Source organism: Hyla sarda, chromosome 6 (genome assembly GCF_029499605.1).
Source record: "Hyla sarda isolate aHylSar1 chromosome 6, aHylSar1.hap1, whole genome shotgun sequence".
NCBI classification, from domain to species: Eukaryota; Metazoa; Chordata; class Amphibia; order Anura; family Hylidae; genus Hyla; species Hyla sarda.
In genome coordinates, this window is record NC_079194.1 from 129,699,947 (window position 1) to 129,721,751 (window position 21,805).

Here is a 21,805-nt window from a genome sequence, read left to right on the forward strand (position 1 = left end):
CTTTTCTCTCTCCTCTCTCTTCTCTCTCCTCTCTATTTTCTCTCTCCTCTCCCCTCTCTCTCCTCTCTATCTTCTCTCTCTCTCCTCGTATCTCTCTCCTCTCTCCCCTCTCTCTCCTCTCTCCTCTCTATCCTCTCTCTTCTCTCTCTCCTCATATCTTTCTCCTCTCTCTCATCTCCCTCTTTTCTCTCTCTCTCTCCTCTCTTCTCTCCTCTCTTTTCTCTCTCTCTCTTCTCCTCTCTCCTCTCTCTTTTCTCTCTCCTCTCTCTTATCTCTCTCCTCTCTTCTTCTCTCTCTCTCTCTCTTCTTTCTCCTCTTTCTCCTCTCTCTCTCTCTCTTCTCTCTTCTCTCTTTTCTCTCTCCTTCTCTCTTTTCCTCTCTCCTCTCTCTTCTCCTCTCTCCTCTCTCTCTTTCTCTCTCCTCTCTCTTCTTCTCTCTCTTCTCTCTTCTCTCTCCTCTCTCCTCTCTCTCTTTCTCTCTCCTCTCTATTCTTCTCTCTCTTCTCTCTTCTCTCTCCTCTCTCTTCTTCTCTCTCTTCTCTCTTCTCTCTCTCTCTCTTCTCTCTCTCTTTTCTCTCTTCTCTCTCTCCTCTCTCTCTCCTCTCTCTCTCTCTTCTCTCTCTCCTCTCTCTCCTCCTCTCTCACCTCTCTCTTTTCTCTCTCTCTTCTCTCTCTCTCTCTCCTCTCTCTCTCCTCTCCATTAGCTTTGGATATGAACTGAGCTTTAAACATAACTAAACTCAATATCAGCAAAAGACAAATGAAAGAAAATATTCAGTAACTCTTTCTATAAAAACATGTATCAGCTCTCTCTGTATAGAAGCTGAGTATATTGATCTCAATAACATGGAGATCCAATGTGGTCACCTATGATGGTTCAGGTGTAGCTTCTGCACAGCTTTAAGATGTCACATTAATGAAGGACCATTCGCCATTGACCACTAAAAGACAGTTAAGAGCAAAGAACAATGGAATAAATTTAACATACCAACCTCATTATTTAGCAATGTAATTCAAGGCCATCATGCAGGATGATTCCATAAAAGGGCACACCATACTTTTAACCTGTGCATGTAAGAACTGTGCTAATAAATTGCATGCCAGTTGGAGCCTCTATTGAAGGTTCTTTTTGGCAGCCTACAATACTATTCTTACCCTAAAGGAGACAGAACAAGATTATAAATCAATGGGGGGCATAGAGCATCATCCAGATCTGTGTTTTAATATGAGAGCAAATCATCACTCTACCATCTCTACGGTGAACAGAGACTTAGAATGACATACTGATGTTACCACACCAACTTTATTGGTGGTACACTACATTACACTACACTATCATAAGGCGCTCAACGCTATCAGTGTAATGTGTCGTGGAAACTACATACAGCTGTAGGGACGCCTGTCTCTGTTTTCGTAAGTAAAGTGCTTTATGCTAATTGAGTATAAGGGGCCCATATACACTTCTTTTATTTGGGTCCTCTAAAGTCTGTGTTTAACACTGGATCGTTCATATTTAGTGAAACCTCTCCAAAAGACCTCCTCTGTGTGAAGACCAACCCCTTATCCAGACTGAATTTCCTGTAAATCATTTTCAGTCAACTATATATTTTGCATAGTGGCCATTTTATTCAAGAAGACCACTCATACTAAAGACCCCTTTTCAATGTAATTGTGGGTGGTCTTCTCAAAGAGGTTGCACTGTAATATAAATCTATGGGGAAGTTCTATCTAATATATACAGACAGCTGCACAAATATGAGACCTGTGAAATATATGATGTTACTTATGGACTAAGAATACATTCTAGCAGCAATGTCCCAGGGCTCTTTCGCTGCTTCCTCAGTTACAGTTTCCTCTGCCATTACATCTAATGGGAGATACCGCTCTGAATGATTACAGCCTACGATGTGTTATCAAAGGGAACATGAAACAGATTCTTCTGTTTTGTGAAAAACCCAATTCTGCTCCTGATTTTTTCTCTAAGAATGAATTAATTTAACTCCTTGGCTGGATCTTTTCATATCGGCTTAAAATACTCAAAATCTGCAGCTAAATTGCTGAATAATTAGCGCAGCTTTTTTCTATGACGCAGGCATTAGCAGCTGGACATGAAACCTTGCCCACATTTTAGCCGGAATAGGCCTTTCTGTCTCCAGCACACAATACTGGCCAAATTACCAAAATTAGCTCAATTATAGTTTGTAGGAAATGGAGAGAATTATTAAAGAAATCATTGGATGGCTGAAAAAAAAATAATAAGACTCCTGAGCTGAAGAGAATCCCACACTACAGGGTAATGTGCATATAGCGAGTATGAGACGAGCTGGAGCCAAGTGGCATTAATGGGAGACCCCTAATGTATGGAGCGTTAATGTGCAGCTTGCTGTGAGTAATAGGGCCCACACTATGGGAATCAGGTGACCTGATTCTGGGTCCTTTGTATCACTGCAGGATACACATTGGTCTAAGTTTGATGAAGAAAAAAATCTTTCCATTAGGGTTCAGTACATAATCCATTCTTTGAAGAGAATCTGTCCGCTGTACATGATTCTAAGAGTTGCAGACACTGTTGGATAGCTGTTAGGGTATAAAAGAGAATGTACCTTTCCTGGAGCTGATGGTGGTTGCAAAACATAGAAAATTGGCTAGCATGTTTCCTCACTTGACCTCACTTCTCAGCCTCACCTTAATTGACTTACAGGGCTTTGTACCTCAGCCAAAGAGGGGCTGGGAGGGGAGACGAGCAAGGAGGCATGCCAAGGTGTGGCACTTGAGCAGCTCTGCCTCATTGACACGTGGCTGAAAAATAAAAAGGCAATTTTCCAGGTTTGACTATCACTGTTAATTTCTGATACCTTGGCACAACCTTGGTGGATCGTGTTTCTTCCAGTGATGTTGGTTTAGCTGCCACACAAAAGTTCCCTCAAGCAAGCACACACCTCCGCACATACTGCTTGCATGTCCTCGTGCCTATGCAGGTCGACAAATTTGCTGCTCAGCTCATCGCTATAGGCTTGGCGCCAAAGTTGCAAGCACATGTTTTCTCTCCACACCATTCACCATTCACGTAGCCTGTGTCCTCTCGCCGCCCCTCTGTACATCAGTAACTGCCCCCCACCACTTACATCTCCACACACACTATCACTGACATCCCACCACATACTGCCCTCCGTCACTGACATTGCCCCAAACGCTGCTCACTCCACCCTCACCGTCACTGATATCCCACCACATACTGCCCTCTGTCACTGACATCGCCCCACACACTGTTCCACCCACCCTTACCATCACTGACATCACCCCACACACTGTTCCCCCCACCCTTACCGTCACTGATGTTGCCCCACACACTGTTCCCCCCACCCTTACCGTCACTGACATCGCCCCACACACTGTTCCCCCCCCACCCTTACCGTCACTGACATCCCCCCACACACTGTTCCACCCACCTTTACCATCACTGACATCACCCCACACACTGTTCCACCCACCCTTACCATCACTGACATCGCCCCACACACTGTTCCCCCCACCCTTACCGTCACTGATGTTGCCCCACACACTGTTCCCCCCATCCTTACCGTCACTGACGTCGCCCCACACACTGTTCCCCCCACCCTTACCGTCACTGACGTCGCCCCACGCACTGTTACCCCCACCCTCACCATCACTGACATCCCACAACATACTGCCCTCCGTCACTGATGTCGCCCCACACACTGTTCCCCCCCCCTTACCGTCACTGACGTTGCCCCACGCACTGTTACCCCCACTCTCACCGTCACTGACATCCCACCACATACTGCCCTCTGTCACTGACATCGCCCCACACACTGTTCCCCCCACCCTTACCGTCACTGACGTCGCCCCACACACTGTTCCCCCACCCTTACCGTCACTGACGTCGCCCCACACACTGCTCTCCCCACCCACACTGTCACTGACACCCTACCACATATTTCCCTTCATCACTGACGTCGCCCCACACACTGCTCCCCCCACCCACACCGTCACTGACACCCTACCACATACTTCCCTCCATCACTGACCTCCCTCCACACACTGCTCCCCCCACCCTCACCATCACTGACATCCCTCCACATTGCTCTCCTGTCACCGACATGCAGAGGGACAGCAAGAGGACACATGTACTGTGAATGGGGCAGACAAAAAAGAAGCACTCGCAGCTTCAATAGCGTGCCTATAGCGATGAGCAGAGCCGTCCCAGAGCAGAGCCGTAATAGAAGCATATTACACAGTATTATAACTTTGCATCATGGGCTCAAAAGCTGAAGGAAAATAATAATCCTGAATTCCCCTTTAAAAAAGAGCAGATATAAAAAAACTGACTGTAATTTTTGTTATAGCGACATAACGCCATAAAAAAATGTTTTGCCGCCATCTTTATTTTTTGCGCCAAAATTGCTGATTTTGGCAACAAATTTTGAATCACAGAAAATTCTAACAGAAGCATCTCACATAATCTTTATGCTCATACAGTACAAGCGATAACTGTATAAATAAACCATGTCCAGTTTTTTTTTTTTTTATTAACATTTTCAATGATAATTCTTTATTTTTCAATAATTGATTAAATCAAAATAAAAAAAAACTACAATTTCTACACTAGCAAAGAGCTGGTGTGAAATTTTGTAGTAAAATGGACTCTTTTTACCCTTTTGAAAATATCAAGCAAAACATGACATTCACATAACCACGCCCACTTTTGCTAAACTGGTGGAACTAATGTGAACCTTGGATCATTTTCATGTAAAACCCTTTGAATACCTGGTGGGAACTTTTTCTGATGGACCTCATAGAAACTCGAAACTTTTGATGTTAAGAGTTTTGAACATAACCCCCAATGTATCATATAGAGTTAAGAAAGATCTTTGTCTATTTTCATTGCAGGAAGTGCTGGGACCCCAGTTATGTTTAATAAGAATGGAGACGCTCTGGGTCGATATGACATCTTCCAATTCCAGATGGGAAATCGTACGGCACCAGGATACCGACTGATCGGACAGTGGACGGACGAGCTGCAGCTGAACGTGAGTCACTCTGGTTTCATTCTACAACATACAATCTTCTTTGGCTATGTTCAGCAGCGACAAAACCATTCTTCAACTTCCCCATGTCCAAACAAACCCATTGTGAACTTTTTGGTTCCATATCCCAAATTCTTTTTCATGACTATGCAATAGACACATGGGGGGATATTTATCAAAGTTGTCTATGTCCCCCATCATTATAGACCAAACTACAGAGGGTTAGGCCGGTCTATTGTGCGCCTAATTTATCAAAAGTCGCACCGCACTTGATAAATTCTGCACACAGACTTCAGGATCTATGGTTTAGTCTATATTTAAACTTGATCCAGCACGGTCTGACATTTCAGCGTACTTTCAGCCGATGCGACTTGTCGCTGAAAAGTCGCTTTTGATATATTCAGCACCAATGCATTTTTCTGTCTAAAGTAGACTAGAATGTATCATGTTCTACAAATCCTCCAAAGCAAAAGTAACAGAAAAGTCGCACAAATTTAGACTGCGACAAATTTTCTGTGCGGCAAATTTAGACAGGAAAAACCAGTCCAAATCCTTTGATAAATATCCCCCATGACCTTTCTCTGTTTTATAGACCTTGTCATCCTTTGTGTCCTGGTTCAGTGAGGCTGATGTGCAGATAGAACAATAGAAGATCTGGAGGAAATAATTATTACTCTTTTTATGATATTCAGGGTTTGTGGAAAGCTGGCTGATAACTTTATGGACACTATTATATCAGCCATTAGCAGCTGTCTGGCACTCATTTGTGATGTGTTTTTTTTTTGTTATAAAAGTGAATGCCTGTTTTGTGTTTTTGCATAGTTGTGAGCGAAGAGAAGGTCAGGGACTGTATACTTGTACCACATGTTGCATGGTTATGAGTCAGGCAGAACATGGTGAGGAGCCTCAAGGTGCTATGTGGGAGCTGACGTTGTTCCCTTAGTCATCAAAGCTTTTATGAAGCACATTTTCACAAGTCTGAGCAGCAGCTTCAATGCTTGGGGAGCAAAATTGAGTTTTCCAGCTCTTAAAGATGTGAGTTTTGCAGTTTATATTTCCCTTGATCGTTCAGGACTGACAGCGATGTTCACCAGAAATGCATTATCCATGACCTGCAGTCACTGCCTGGAACCTCAGTCAGATAGTACCTTGTAAATTAAGAGACAAAATGCATCTCTGACATAACTATCACTCTCAAGCTTCTTACTGATATTATAATCAGCGCACAAAAATGTTGTGAAGTTTATTGAAACTGTGGTAACGGGGTGTGATGAGGGCAGATGTTTTTACCCTAGGGGCAGATGTATTCGTGACGCCAGGGCGTGGTTTATCCTCAATACCACCCGAAGGTATACCCTAGATCCTGGGCTAGGCACAAGGGCAATAATGACTTGGACATCAAGTTACGGATAACGGTAGCTTTACTGAGACGGATGGTAAAGTCTATACAGTTCAGCTAGAGCCCAAGGAGGTGACCAGTGATTCAGAGACCTTAAGGGCTTGCTTGGACTTGTGGTAGGACTGGGCAATTTAATGCAGGCCATGCTGACTTGACAGTTGCTGACAGGGACTGACTTGACTGATGACTGACAAAGCTATGACTGTAGCTTACTTGTAATTGACTGTGGCTGCAGACTTTACTTGAGGCCTCCAATGACTCTGGACACTCTCTAGGACTAGACTTGACCTCAGCAAAGACTTGTAAGGAAAGAAAGAGCTAGCTCCACCCAGGGCTTATATGGGCGAGGCTAGCAGGGAGCCCATAGGTCACAACTGGTTTCACATGGTCACTGGTACCTCCTGGGTAACAATCACATGACAACGCTTTCTGAACACATTACATATATATGTATAATACTCTAGAAACATATTTACATGGGGGGACAGATGCAAGGGGGCCCGGGGGACACTGTAGGGAGGCTGCCTGACAGGGCAGCAAGGGTACTGGGCCACCACAAAACATTTGTGGCATTAGTGATAATAGGGAACTTATGGTTCTGTCCTAAATGTGTTGTCTCCAGACCAAAGCATTTGCTGAGGCTACCTCTGGAACATTCCCGAGTTAAATTTGTTGCCATCATTTCTAGATATTATGACTTGCTAAAGATAAAAGGGGGAATTTTATAAAGATTTATACTGGTGTTCGCAAAATTTAGTTTTTTAATGCCACCAACACAGCTTTTTTATTGGGTGGGGTTTAGCAGGATGGCAGTGGCCTCCCTTGGATAAACAGATTTGATATAACTTTTTGGTGTAACTTATGCCAGAAATCTAAGCTGCCGTAAAAGTGTGACACACGAACAGTGTGAAAGATGTGTTTAAAGGACACATGCCACAAAAAAATGTATCCCCCTAATGCCAGTACAGGGTCCCGGGTCGGCCCCGCCTCTTCTCCTGAAATGAAGTGTTGCACCCAGCACGGAAGCTGGTCGAAACACGTCCCCCTCATTTATCTATGGACATCTCCACCAACATAACCATGATCAATTCCAACATCAACAGCATGATTAGCACTAACAACACCACTATTAAAGGGGGTTCTATGCAAACATTTTGGATCACTTGTCCTTAGGATGGGTCACCAATATTGGTGAGGGTTCAACACCAAGCACTCCTGCCGAACAGCTGTTTGCCAGAGCTGGGGTGCAGAATAAAACAGAGCAAAAAGCAGACAGCAATGTATACTGTTTAGTGGCCTTGCTGGGTTACTGCAGCTCAGCAACCATTCACTTCAAGGGGAGCTGAATCGGTGTAACCCAGCTTTGCCACTGCCACTGTACATAGCTATCTGTTTCCTGCTCTGTTTAATTGTGCATATGAGTGCACCACAGCTCTGGCAAACAGCTGATCGGTAGAGGTGCTGGTTTTTGAAACCCTACCCTTATAAATCTAAAATTGATGACTATCCTGAGGATAGGTCATCAATAAATTATTCCCTGGGAAACCTCTTTAACACCTATATAACAACAATCAATGCCAACATCAACAGCAACACCATAAACACTACTACCATCAATACAGCCAGCATCAATACAAACTGACATCAACACTACCAATAGCACCAATAATATCACCATGGGCAATACCAACACAATGAGCAACAACATGACCATTATCAATACCATCATCAACACCACAATGATAAACACCAGCAACACTTCCAACAAAACCCTACAATCAATATCATGACCGACATAACCAGTCTCCAACACAAACCAACACCATAAACATCAACACTATTAGTAGCACTAGCAGCAACACCGACATCACCACCACAATCACTACTACTAATACCATCCAACAGATGAACAACACCAACACTACAACATCTCCTACACTAAAAGCATCACCTCCGGTAATACTGTCCACACCAACAACATCAACACTACAAGCATCACGTCCATCAGAACTACCAAAACAACACCACCAAGTTGGGCCAAGTAGTGGGGATTGTTTTCTTAATTCCAATGTGTAGGAAAAGTAACTGCCGTGTTGTTGGTAGTGAAATTCTTTGTAGTCTAATGGGGGTGAACAAGCAGGTACGAGAAGGGCCATTAAATATATATTAAGGTATAGTTCACCTTTAAATGTTTTCATATTGTATCTAGTTGGCCCAGTCCATTTAGCGCTCTACGGGGGAAATATGCCCTTGCTTAGGTAGCCGCCAGCTGTCTGTGATGTGCTCAGTATTAATTCAAGGTTTTACCATAATTATGATAGCACCGCTTGGCCTCGTTCTCATGCAGGGCACATGGTGATAATGAGATTTCTCTCTGGATGGTGTCAGAAGACACTTTTTGTGCATCTGTCAGAGAGATATTGTATCTTTCGGCTTCTGCTGATCAAAGCAAAGAACCTTGTACATTATTTGTTTCTAGCAAGTTTCCTGTTACATGAGAGATTTGCAGCTGAAGCACATGAAATACCAGCTTTACTTCTCAAAGCGATGGGGGGGGGGTCTACTTTGCCATCCACCTGACACCCTATTTTTTTTTCATTCTTCTTCCATCGAGTAGCTTGTTGTACATAAGCTGAATTCTGAAAGATAATCCTGAATGGGCTGAATCTAGCATTTCTACTGCTTGAGGTAGAAAGTAAATCCACCCCCCCCCCCCCAACTGAAGCTGGTAAAGAGGGGTGGGTACATGTTGGCCAGTCAAAGGGCACTTTTAGAAACAAAGCTAATATGCTATAGTGCCATATTAATGGTGTGAAACAGTGCACAGCTAAAATTAGGTGCCCAAATAAGACTGCCAGTGAGTGAATACACTAGGCATTGTAGCTACATCATGTATAGTGCCTTTTCATACTACCAAGTGCAGAATAAAGGTGTGCAAGAATCAGAGAAAATGGTTCAACCTTAAAGGGGTACTCTGCCCCTAGACATCTTATCCCCATCCAAAGGATAGGGAATAAGATGTCTGATCTTGGGGGTCCTGCCGCTGGGGACCCCCACAATCTCCCTGCTGCACCCGGCGTTTATTTAGAGCATTAGGTGCAGCGCCGGAGGATCGTGATGTCAAGGCCATGCCAGCTTGTGATGTCATGGCCACGCCCCCTCAATGCAAGTCTATGGGTGGAGGCGTGACGGCCGCCACGCCCGATCCCATAGACTTGCATTAAAGGGGCATGCACATGGCCGTGAAGGTCTTCTCTATAATGAAGAGAATACACAATAATATCAGTAACTACAGGTGATGTCTTCTCTATAGTGAGGAGAATACACAATGATATCAGTGATTACAGGTGACGTCTTCCCTATAGTAAGGACAGTACACAAGGATATCAGTGACTACAGGTGACGTCTTCTCTATAGTAAGGAGAATACACAATGATATCAGTGACTACAGGTGACGTCTTCTCTATAGTGAGGAGAATACACAATGATATCAGTGACTACAGGTGATGTCTTCTCTATAGTGAGGAGAATACACAATGATATCAGTGACTACAGGTGACCTCTTCTCTATAGTGAAGAGAATACTCGATGATATCAGTGATTACAGGTGACATCTCTATAGTGAGGAGAATACACAATGATATCAGTGATTACAGGTGACATATTCTCTATAGTGAGGAGAATACACAATGATATCAGTGACTATAGGTGACTTCTTCTCTATAGTGAGGAGAATACACAATGATATCAGTGACTACAGGTGACTTCTCTATAGTGAAGAGAATACTGAATGATATCAGTGACTACAGGTGACATCTTCTCTATAGTGAAGAGAATACTGAATGATATTAGTGACTACAGGTGAAGTCTTCTCTATTTTGAGGAGAATACACAATGATATCAGTGATTACAGGTGACATATTCTCTATAGTGAGGAGAATACACACTGATATCAGAGACTATAGGTGACGTCTTCTCTATAGTGATGAGAATACTCAATGATATCAGTGACTACAGGTGACGTCTTCTCTATAGTGAAGAGAATGTACAATGATATCAGTGACTACAGGTGACGTCTTCTCTATAGTGAGGAGAATACACAATGATATCAGTGACTACAGGTGACGTCTTCTCTATAGAGAGGAGAATGTACAAAGATATCAGTGACTACAGGTGACGTCTTCTCTATAGTGAAGAGAATACTGAATGATATTAGTGACTACAGGAGAAGTCTTCTGTATTTTGAGGAGAATACACAATGATATCAGTGATTACAGGTGACATCTTCTCTATAGTGAGGAGAATACACAATGATATCAGTGATTACAGGTGACGTCTTTTCTATAGTGAGGAGAATACACAATGATATCAGTGACTACAGATGATGTCTTCTCTATAGTGAGGAGAATACACAATGATATCAGTGACTATAGGTGACGTCTTCTCTATAGTCTTTCCTTATCTAATTCAGATGGAACATACCGACATGACTTGTTCCAGCTAAATCTTCTCTCTCCAGAACTTGATGCTCAGATGGGTCCTCCCTATGTCAGCGGATTCTGATCCTCTATATGAAAACAATAATTATTATAATACTGCCAAACACCGTATTCTTTGAATATAATACTAGCACACACCCTCTGAATATAATTCTGACACTGTACCCTCTGAATATACTACAACACACTGTACCCTCTGAATATAATACCACCACACACCGTACCTTCTGAATATAATACTGACGCACACTGCGCCCTCTGAATATAATACTATCATTTTGAAATGCAAAACACTCAGTGCCTTCACATATACACTGCTCAAAAAAAATTAAGAGAACACTTAAACAACACAATGTAACTCCAAGTCAATCACACTTCTGTGAACTCACACTGTCCACTCAGGAAGCAACACTGATTGACAATCAATTTCACATGCTGTTGTGCAAATGGAACAGACAACAGGTGGAAATTATAGGCAATTAGCAAGACACCCCCAATAAAGAAGTGGTTCTGTAGGTGGTTACCATAGACCACTTCTCAGTTCCTATGCTTCCTGGCTGATATTTTGGTCACTTTTGAATGCTGGCGGTGCTTTCACTATAGTGGTTGCATGAAACGGAGTCTACAACCCACACAAGTGGCTCAGGTAGTGCAGCTCATGCAGGATGGCACATCAATGCGAGCTGTGGCAAGAAGGTTTGCTGTGTCTGTCAGCGTAGTGTCCAGAGCATGGAGGCGCTACCAGGAGACAGGCCAGTACATTAGGAGACGTGGAGGAGGCCGTAGGAGGGCAGCAACACAGCAGCAGGACCACTACCTCCGCCTTTGTGCAAGGAGGAGCACTGCCAGAGCCGTGCAAAATGACCTCCAGCAGGCCACAAATGTGCTTGTTTCTACTCAAATGGTCAGAAATAGACTTCATGAGGGTGGTATGAGGGTCCAACGTCCACAGGTGGGGGTTGTGCCGGACGTTTGGCATTTGCCAGAGAACACCAAGATTGGCAAATTCGCCACTGGGGCCCTGTGCTCTTCACACTGAGCACATGTGACAGACGTGGCAGAGTCTGGAGACGCCGTGGAGAGCGTTCTGCTGCCTGCAAAATACTCCAGTATGACCGGCTTGGCGGTAGGTCAGTAATGGTGTGGGGGGAGCATTTCTTTGGGGGGTGCACAGTCCTCCATATGCTTGCCACAGGTAGCCTGACTGCCATTAGGTACTGAGATGAGATGCTCAGACCCCTTGTGAGACCATATGCTGGTGAGGTTGGCCCTGGGTTCCTCCTAATGCAAGATAATGCTAGACCTCATGTGGCTGGAGTGTGTTAGCAGTTCCTGCAAGAGGAAGGCATTGATGTTATGGACTGGTCCGCCCATTCCCCAGACCTGAATCCGATTGAGCACATCTGGGACATCATGTCCCGCTCCCTCCACCAACACCATGTTGCACCACAGACTGTCCAGGAGTTGACAGATGCTTTAGTCCAGGTCTGGGAGGACATCCCTCAGGAGACCATCCGCCACCTCATCAGGAGCAGGCCCAGGCATTGTAGGGAGGTCATACGGGCACGTGGAGGCCACACACACTACTGAGCCTCATTTTGACTTGTTTTAAGAACATTACATCAAAGTTGGATCAGCCTGTAGTGTGGTTTTCCCTTTGATTTTGAGTGTGACTCCATATCCAGACCTCCATGGGTTGATAAATGTGATTTCCATTGATAATTTTTGTGTGATTTTGTTGTCAGCACATTCAACTATGTAAAGACGAAAGTATTTCATACGATTAGTTCATTCATTCAGATCTAGGATGTGTTATCTTAGAGTTCCATTTTTTTTTTTTTTTTTTCAGCAGTGTAGTAATAATGCCCCATCCTGTGCTCCCACATATAATAATAATTATAACCCGTCCTGTGTGCCCACCACATAATAATTATGTCTGTCCTGTTCCCCCCACATATTAATAATGTCCTCTGTCTTGTGCCCCTGACATATAATACCCCCTGTGCTGTGCCCCTCATATAATGCTCTCATCATGTGCCCCTCACATATAATGCCCAATGTCCTGTGCCCCTAACATATAAAGCCCCCTGTGATGTGACCCACATGATGGGGGCATTAGATGTCCCTCTGTCATGGCCCCTCACATTAAATGTATCCTTTTCTGTGCCCCCTACATTTTTTAATTGCCCCTGCCCCAGTGCCATATAGTTGTGCCAAACAGTTAAAACAATATACACTTACATTATGTTCCCCCGCTGAGCAGCTCTCTTCTTCTTACCTGCACAGTGCAGTGTGCAGACATGCGAGTGGAGACAGGATCTACGGGTGCTGGTGCGATAATGTGACGTCATCGCACCGGACTGCCATGGATCACGTCCCCGTGGCGAGAAAGGTAAACATATGAGTGAAATGTGTAAAGGGGGTTTACAGCTCCCGCTCCACCATGCTAGAATGTGGGGGAAGAAATCTCGGGGGGGGGGGGGGGGGGGAATTGCCCTCTTGCCCCCCCCCCCCCCCCTGGATCCACCACTACACTAACGATTTGTACCGTCCAAAGTAATAGGTTCCGCCCTATCGCAAATTGCTAAGAGGTGAAGAAAAAAGAGAGAGTTAATTGTGTCATGTGATTATGAGGAGAGGTTGACTGGAGGGTTCTTCTTTAATATGAGTGATAAGTATTCCAGAAAGTGAACTGTTTCTACCATAACTACTTTAAGTCAAAACTACTACATCGGTAAAATGTATTTCATGTGGGACCACATGTTACCTACTATCAGGGGTGTCGCTATAGAGTTAGCGGAGGTAGCAGTCGCATCGGGCACTGGTGTCTAAGGGGGCCCCAAATCACATCTGCCCCATGAGAGACCAGTCTTATAATTGGCATATGGGGCCCTGTTGCAGATTTTGCATCAGGGCCCGGAAGCTACAAACTACGCCTCTGCCTACTACATTATCTTTAGGATGTTATACGTGGTGTTACATAGGACTGCAGTTGTCACCTTCTTTATCTAAACTAATGTCTTATCTGTGGTATTCTGAAGGTCAGCAAGTAAAATCTACAACATTTGTATATTATGGTGTTCCATAGAACTTTACTGAAATAATCATTACTGTATGTCATTAGTGGTGTTACATACGACTGCAGGTAATATCTACTACAGTGCATTATTTATTAACTAGATTCATTAAGATAAATGGACTAATATAAAATCCAATCCTGCTGCATCATAGAGATATATAGATTGATTCCATATTATCTTGTAGTTCTGTGCTAGGATTTAGTTGGGAATGTCTGGATTGTGAGATATCAGACTAAAGGAATTGCTCTGTCTATATATTCAGGTGATAAGTAGCTGGACAGCTCCTGACCGTGGATTGTCAGTCACAGGTGAGCAGGCAGAGGGTTAACATGTCTGCTGCCTTTGCCTTTGTTCCTCAGCCATCTAGCAGACAGCCATACATCACCCTGGGCCTTCTGCAGACCTGCCTGAAAGATTTATGGCATGTATAATTATCAATATGGCTTTACAAACATGTGCATTAAGCCAGTCTAACACCCCATAAATCCTTCTGCGTAATCCCTGCATAAACAAGGCAAATGTACTCTGCCATGCCATTCTGTGCCAGGGGCCGGGCACAGCTTTTCTTGTGTTGTCTGAGGCATAGAAAATACACAGTGGAAATACTCCCGCCATATCCAAAACCGTCTGTGATGTTTTTATGGTTCTTTTGTATTGAACAATTGTGTGGTCTCTTATATAGATTGCTAGCTCTTTGATATTAACCCCTTAATGACTCAGGGTATTTCCGTTTTTGCACTTTCGTTTTTTCCTCCTTACCTTTTAAAAATAATAACCCTCTCAATTTTCCACCTAAAAATCCATATTATGGCTTATTTTTTGCGTCACCAATTCTACTTTCCAGTGACATTAGTCATTTTACCCAAAAATTCACGGCAAAACTGAAAAAAAAAATCATTGTGCGACAAAATTGAAGAAAAAACGCCATTTTGTAAATTTTGGGGGCTTCCGTTTCTACGCAGTGCATATTTTGATAAAAATGACACCTTATCATTATTCTGTAGGTCCATACGGTTAAAATGATCCCCTACTTATATAGGTTTGATTTTGTCGTACTTCTGGAAAAAATCATAACTACATGCAGGAAAATGCATACGTTTAAAAATGTCATCTTCTGACCCCTATAACTTTTTTATTTTTCCACGTACAGGGCGGTATGAGGACTCATTTTTCGTGATCTGAAGTTTTTAACGGTATGATTTATGTTTTGATCGGACTTTTTGATCACTTTTTATTCACTTTTTAATGGTATAAAAAAGTGACCAAAATACGCTTTTTTGAACTTTGGAAATTTTTTGCACGTACGCCATTAACCATGCAGTTTAATTAATGATATATTTTTATAGTTCGGACATTTACGCACGCGGCGATACCATATATGTTTATTTTATTTTTATTTACACTGTTTTATTTTTTTTATGGGAAAGGGGGGTGATTCAAACTTTTATTAGGGAAGGGGTTAAATGACCTTAATTAACAGGGACCTATAACACTGCACACACTGATCTCTCATCCTGATCACAGGCATGTATTAACACGCCTGTGATCAGTGTTATCGGCGATTGACTGCTCCTGCCTGGATCTTAGGCATGGAGCAGTCATTCGTCGATCGGACATTCGTCACGCCCCCTCCCATTGACTTGCATTGAGAGGGCGTGGCCATGGCGTCACGTCACTAAAAACAGTGAAAATCATGTGTATATGAATTAACAATGTTAGAATATAAGCTACAAGGAAGGATAGAAATGTTTCTGAAACATGCAAGTGAGTGATGTTTTTCAATGACAGGCAATAAGAAAGCCAAGCCCTGAGGTACTGTCTTGAAAATGTTTCTTGAAACGCACTGTGACTATGAAATACGAATTTAAGAGTACATGCAGCCAACAAATAAGACGTGATATCTCATAATGTTGCAGCCTGGTCTCCCGGGCTTCTTTTTTAGCCTACAATCCAGTGTAATTGTATTAGCCTGTTACCTGGGCTCTCCTTCTCTCACCCTCATGTCCTTGGCAGTCATTTTAAGAGGCTTCCTATTGTCACCCCCGTTTTACAGATTTGAGCCAGATACTGAAATATATTCTTTTTTGTATCTTTTTCATTTTTTTGTTTGTATTCTTTTTTTATTTCATTTTTTGTTTGTTTATTATGAGGACAGCTATTATGCTTGAGCTGTTTTTAACAGCATTTGCAAATATGTTTTACAGCAAGCACCATGGACATAGGTGACAATAGACTTAAGCTGTCCCAGTCACATGAAAGGTGTCTGGGTGTGCTCAGTGACTTTTTTAGAGGTCATTCTAAAGAGAGAAGAGGAGGCTAAGCTGTGAGCAACAGTTATTGTGTTTACCACTGTTATCTATACAATGGTGTCACCTTTCACTATAACCCTGCCTGTTTTGGGGGACACTAGGAAGTGATCTGTACAGAACAGGAAGTCTCACCTTAGTTTTTGGCCTAGTTGTGTGGGTTGGACTGTGGCACCTAACTATCTAGTAAGCTACATACATACCTGTCTACTTGACTACCTAACTACCTGGCTATATCTAACTACCTAGCTTGCTACCTACATACATGCATGGCTACCTACCTACCTAGCTTCTTTCCTATCTGGCTACCTACTAACCTGGCTACCTACCTGGCTACCTGGCTTTTGCTCCACCAATTGCACTTTGTAATGACATCATCTTTTTACCAGACAAAAGGTGAAACAAAAAATATGTGTTCATGGGGCAAAATTGGAAACATTTTTGGGGGGATTTCTTTTCCATGCAATGTACTTTCCAGTAAAAATTATGTTATCTTTATTCTGTATGCCCATGTGGTTACAACAATACACATTTTATATAGATTTTATTTTATTTTACTACTTAAAAAAATAACTTTTTATAAGAATATTTGTATGCTTAAAATTATCCAATTCTGACCCCTAAAACACATTTATTCTTCAATATATGGGGATGTATATTGGCTAATTTTTTGCACTGTGATCCAGAGTTTTTATCAATACAATTTTTGTTTTGATCGCTTTTTATGATTTTTTTTCTGGTGTGTGAAGTTATCAAAAAACAGCAACTCTGAACTTTGATATTTGTTACGTATACAGCTATATGCCAGTGATCAAACAGTTTTATTAAAATTATATTTCAATAGTTCAAAAATTTCTGCATGTGGTGATACCACATGTATTTGTTTTGTTTACATTATTTTTGTCACGTACAGACAAGGAATTAGTAAGGCCCTACACTCACCTGCAGCCTGTACCTACCTACTGTGCATCTGTCCAAAGCAATGGATCCACAACCCATTAAGACCGTCCCTACCTGTCCAGTCAAATTAACAAACTACAAAAACACAGTGGTCAGGGGAAACAGTCAAGAGAAGCAAATACATAACATAGTAACACAGTTTGTAAGATTGAAAAAAAAAAGAAAACAAGAGTTCAACCTAAAACCCTACTGTATTGATCCAGAGGAAGGAAAAAAAAAACCTTGAGGCTGATGCCAATTGCCCCATGAAAGAGGAAAAATTCCTTCCCGACCCCAATATGGCGTTCAGAATAAATCATTGGATCAATGTTCTATCCCCATAAATCTACTATCCATAATCCCTAATGTTATTACTCTCTGGGAAAACATCTAGGCTCCCTTGAACTTGTTTATTGAGTCAGACATCACAACATCATGCGGCAGAGAGTTCCACAGTCTCACTGCTCTTACCGTAAAGAATCTCTGTGATGATGGTGAAACCTTATTTCCTCTACACGTAAAGGATGCCCCCTTGTCATGGTTATCGGCCTAGGTATAAAAAGATCACTAGAAAGATCTCTGTACTGTCCATTCATATATTTGTACATTGTGCTCAGATCGCCCATAAGACATCTTCTCTCTTAACCAAATAACCCCAAGCTTGATAACCTGTCTTGGTCCTGTAATCCTCCCATACCATCAATTATCCTTGTCGCCCTTCTCAGTACCCTCTCCAGTTCAGCCATTTCCTTTTTATATACAGGTGCCCAGAATTGGACACAATACTCCATATGTGGACACAATACTCCATACAGATTTGTAAATTACTTCTATTAAAAAATCTTAATCCTTCCAATAGTTATTAGCTTCTGAAGTTGAGTTGTTGTTTTCTGTCTAACTGCTCACTGATGACTCACGTCCCGGGAGCTGTGCAGTTCCTATGGGGATATTCTCCCATCATGCACAGCTCCCGGGACGTGACATCATCATTGAGCAGTTAGACAGAAAACTTCAGAAGCTAATAACTATTGGAAGATTAAGATTTTTTAATAGAAGTAATTTACAAATCTGTTTAACTTTCCGGAACCAGTTGATATATATATATATATATATAAAAAAAGGTTTTGCCTGGAATACCCCTTTAACCCGATAACGACCACGGACGAGTATAGACGTCCAGGTTGGCGGGCGTTCCCGCACCTGGACGTCTATACTCGTCCATTATTCTCGTGGGTGCTGCCCAGTGCACCCACGAGATCGAGGCAGGGACTCGGCTGTATCACACAGCCGGGACCCTGCTGCACTGCCAGGACCGAAGTAAACTTCGGTCCCGGCAGTTTTAACCCTTACAGCCGCGGTCGGAAGTGACCGCGGGCTGTAAGTGTTATGACAGAGGGAGCTCCCTCTGTCACTCCTGCAGCAACCCGCATCGCGATCGCGGGGTGCTGTGTGTGTCCGCGGCTGGCCGGGACCCTGCCGCACTGCCGGGAGTGAAGTTCACTTCACTCCCGGCAGTTTAACCCTTACAGCCGCGGTCAGAAGTGACTGCGCGCTGTAAGGAGTTCTGACAGAGGGAGGGGGCTCCCTCTGTCTCCTCTGCAGCACCCCGCAGCGCGATCGCGGGGTGCTGCTGCATACCTGGGCAGCCGGGGGTCCTACAAAGACCCCCAGGTCTGCCCTGGGTATTGCCTGAAAGGACGTGCAGAGGCACGTCCTAATATGCTGCCTGCTAGTGAAAACTGGCAGGCAGCATATAACTATAATGCTTTGGAATACTAAGTATTCCAAAGCATTAAAAAGTGTAAAAATGAATAAATAAATAAAATAAAAGTGTAAAAATAAATAAAAATTTTATAAAAGTGTAAAAATATATATATATATATATATATATATATATATATATATATATATATATATATTATATATAAATTAAAAATACATTTATTAAATGAATCTAATAAAAAAAAATGCATAATGTGTAGGATCGCATTGGCGGACATCCACAGCATGTAATATGCTGTGGATGTCCACCATGTGATCCTACACATTATGCAGCACGGTAATGAGCTCCCTGCTGCGGCTGGGTAGCTTTGTGTGTCCACTCATAGCGGCGGATTTCCCGCCAGCAGTCATGAGCGGACACACTGAGCTACCCAGCCACAGCAGTGATGGATATATTCGCCATGAGCGGGTGTTTATTCCCACAACATGGCGGATATATCCATCAGGAGCCTTAACTGTCACAGACAGACGCTTTATACTGCCAGCCGACCAAGGACTAATCAGAGTGGCCCCTGGTGCAGCCAATAACTAGTAGGGGTGCGGTATATAAATGGGGTCACTTGTGGGGGTGGGGGTACTGTTCTGCCCTGAAAGCCAAATGGCGCTCCTCTCCTTCTGAGTCCTACCACGTGGCCAAGGAAACATATATGGCCAAAGCGGGGGTATTTCCGAACATGGGACAAGCAGCTAAATAAAATATAGGGTGCATTTCTTTCAATATCAGAAGTGATGTACAAAAAATATGCCCCCCAAATGATGCATTTGTGAAAAATTGCAAATTTCGAATTTTTAACACTGACTGTGTAATAATTCCTGCCAAAAAACTATGGTGTTAAAATACTCACTGTACCCCCTAGCGAATACCTTAAGGGGTCTAGTTTTTAAAATGGGGTCATTTGGGGGGTGTTCCTATGTTCTACTACCTTTTAATTTCTGCAAACCTTGCATAGCACACAAAAAAAGATGTACTTTTCAAATTTTCAAAATTTCAAGTTAAATTGTTAGGCTTCTAATTAATTTAAAATGTTAATTAAAAACAAAAAAAATGACGTCAAAATAAAGTAGACATCTGAAAGTATAAGTTTCATAAACTATTTGGTCAGTATGTATAAATATATGCACCCTATTAGTGTTAAAATAGCAAAAAATCGTAATTTTTTGTAAAAATTTCATGATTTTTTGCATTATAAAAAAAAACTACAAATGATATCGGCTTACTTTTACTATGTACATGAAGGACAACTTGTTGCAAAAAAACAATGTCAGAATTATCGTGATTGGCAAAACGTTACCAGAGTTATTCTCTAATAAAGACAGACATCCCCAATTTGAAAAAACAGGCCTGGTCTTTCAGGGGCGTACAGGCTTATTTGTATTGGTCCTTAAGGGGTTAAACTTACAGGCCTATAGTTCCCAGGATCCATTTTGACCCTCTTTTGAAAATTGATACAACATTTGCTAAGTGCCAGTCCTGTGGAACAATCCCAGTCATTATAGAATCTTTAAATATAAGAAGAAAAAAAGGGTCTGTCTAGCACGGTACTTAATTCCTGAAAAACCCCCAGTGATTTGTGTGTTTTTATGCTACTATGTTTTTTACAGTATCTATTTAGGATGCTCTCTAAAGTGTCCCATTTAGCTTGTGTACTTTTATTACTGAGGTCACGGTCCCAATCTATGTCACTGAGGTCCCCTCTTACTTGTTGAAAACTAGCCTTCCTGAAGATTAATGTTTTTGTAGCCCCACTAGTAGACATCCTAGACATTTAGGGTGAATGAAAACTTAATGGGGAACATTTGTTAAGGTATTTAGAGCTTTTTTTTTTTTGCCTACTCCGGGCACACAAAAAGTCTCACATGCGCCTAAGCACTTTTTTGTGTGACTTTTATCAGTAAGCAAAAAGTTACAAACAACCCTACCTAAGCAAATTTCAGTTTTCACTTTGCAGTGGTCACGTATTTATGATGTGCGAAAGGCAAAAAAAACTTACAAAAAACTCCCGTACGTGAGCAAATTAAAAAAGTCTCAAAAAAGTCTCAGCTGCGACTTTTTGGTTTTGCTTATGTGCTCCAAATGTATCAACCTCTGTGATAGTAGGATATATATGTAGCACATAAGCAGAACTAAAGTAAAAAAAAACCTTTAGAATATGCTTACCAAAGCAAACAATGATAAATGTCCTCCAATATGTATACAAACACACAAATCCCTAATACAGAGGGAAACAAACAAACCAACAGATAAATCTGAGTCAAAAAATCTCTCTCAGAACAGAGAGAACTAGAGAGATGCCGAATCAATAAGCCAAGGGTTAATCCAGAAACACAGTCAAAGTCAGAATGACAGAACACAGAATACCATACAGAAAATGCTAGCTTCAGAAGTTACTTCTTTCACAGGCACAAGTGAATGAACCTGGCAGGCTTAAATACCCAGGACTAGCAGGGTATGGATGTAAGATGGAATCTGAATGGATAATAAAACAACAAGGGATGGGCTAGGGAATCACCACAGCAACTACAAGCTAAGCCAGAAACTAGAAAAATTACAATTATATTAAAAAAAAGGAAAATAAAATAGGGTAATTTCAAATTTATTAGGAATTTTTATTAGGATAGTGGCCTATTAGTATTTATTAACATTTAGTTTTGTTTTTTTTTACTATTTTTTAGTCCACATAGGGGACTATTACATGCAACCTTTGCGATTGCATACACTGAACAATGCTGTTCTATAGCTGCTCAGGCTGCCT

The 21,805-nt window shown here is 42.2% G+C and overlaps 1 protein-coding gene across 1 annotated transcript in view; it reads left to right on the plus strand.

Moving 5' to 3' along the window:
- Positions 1 to 21,805, plus strand: part of GRM7 (glutamate metabotropic receptor 7) — a gene marked incomplete in the record, with an annotated part of 448,797 nt that overhangs the window by 281,681 nt on the left and 145,311 nt on the right. The window contains 1 exon segment of the mRNA XM_056525004.1: positions 4,911 to 5,050. Within this exon segment, the coding sequence (XP_056380979.1) occupies positions 4,911 to 5,050 (140 nt within the window).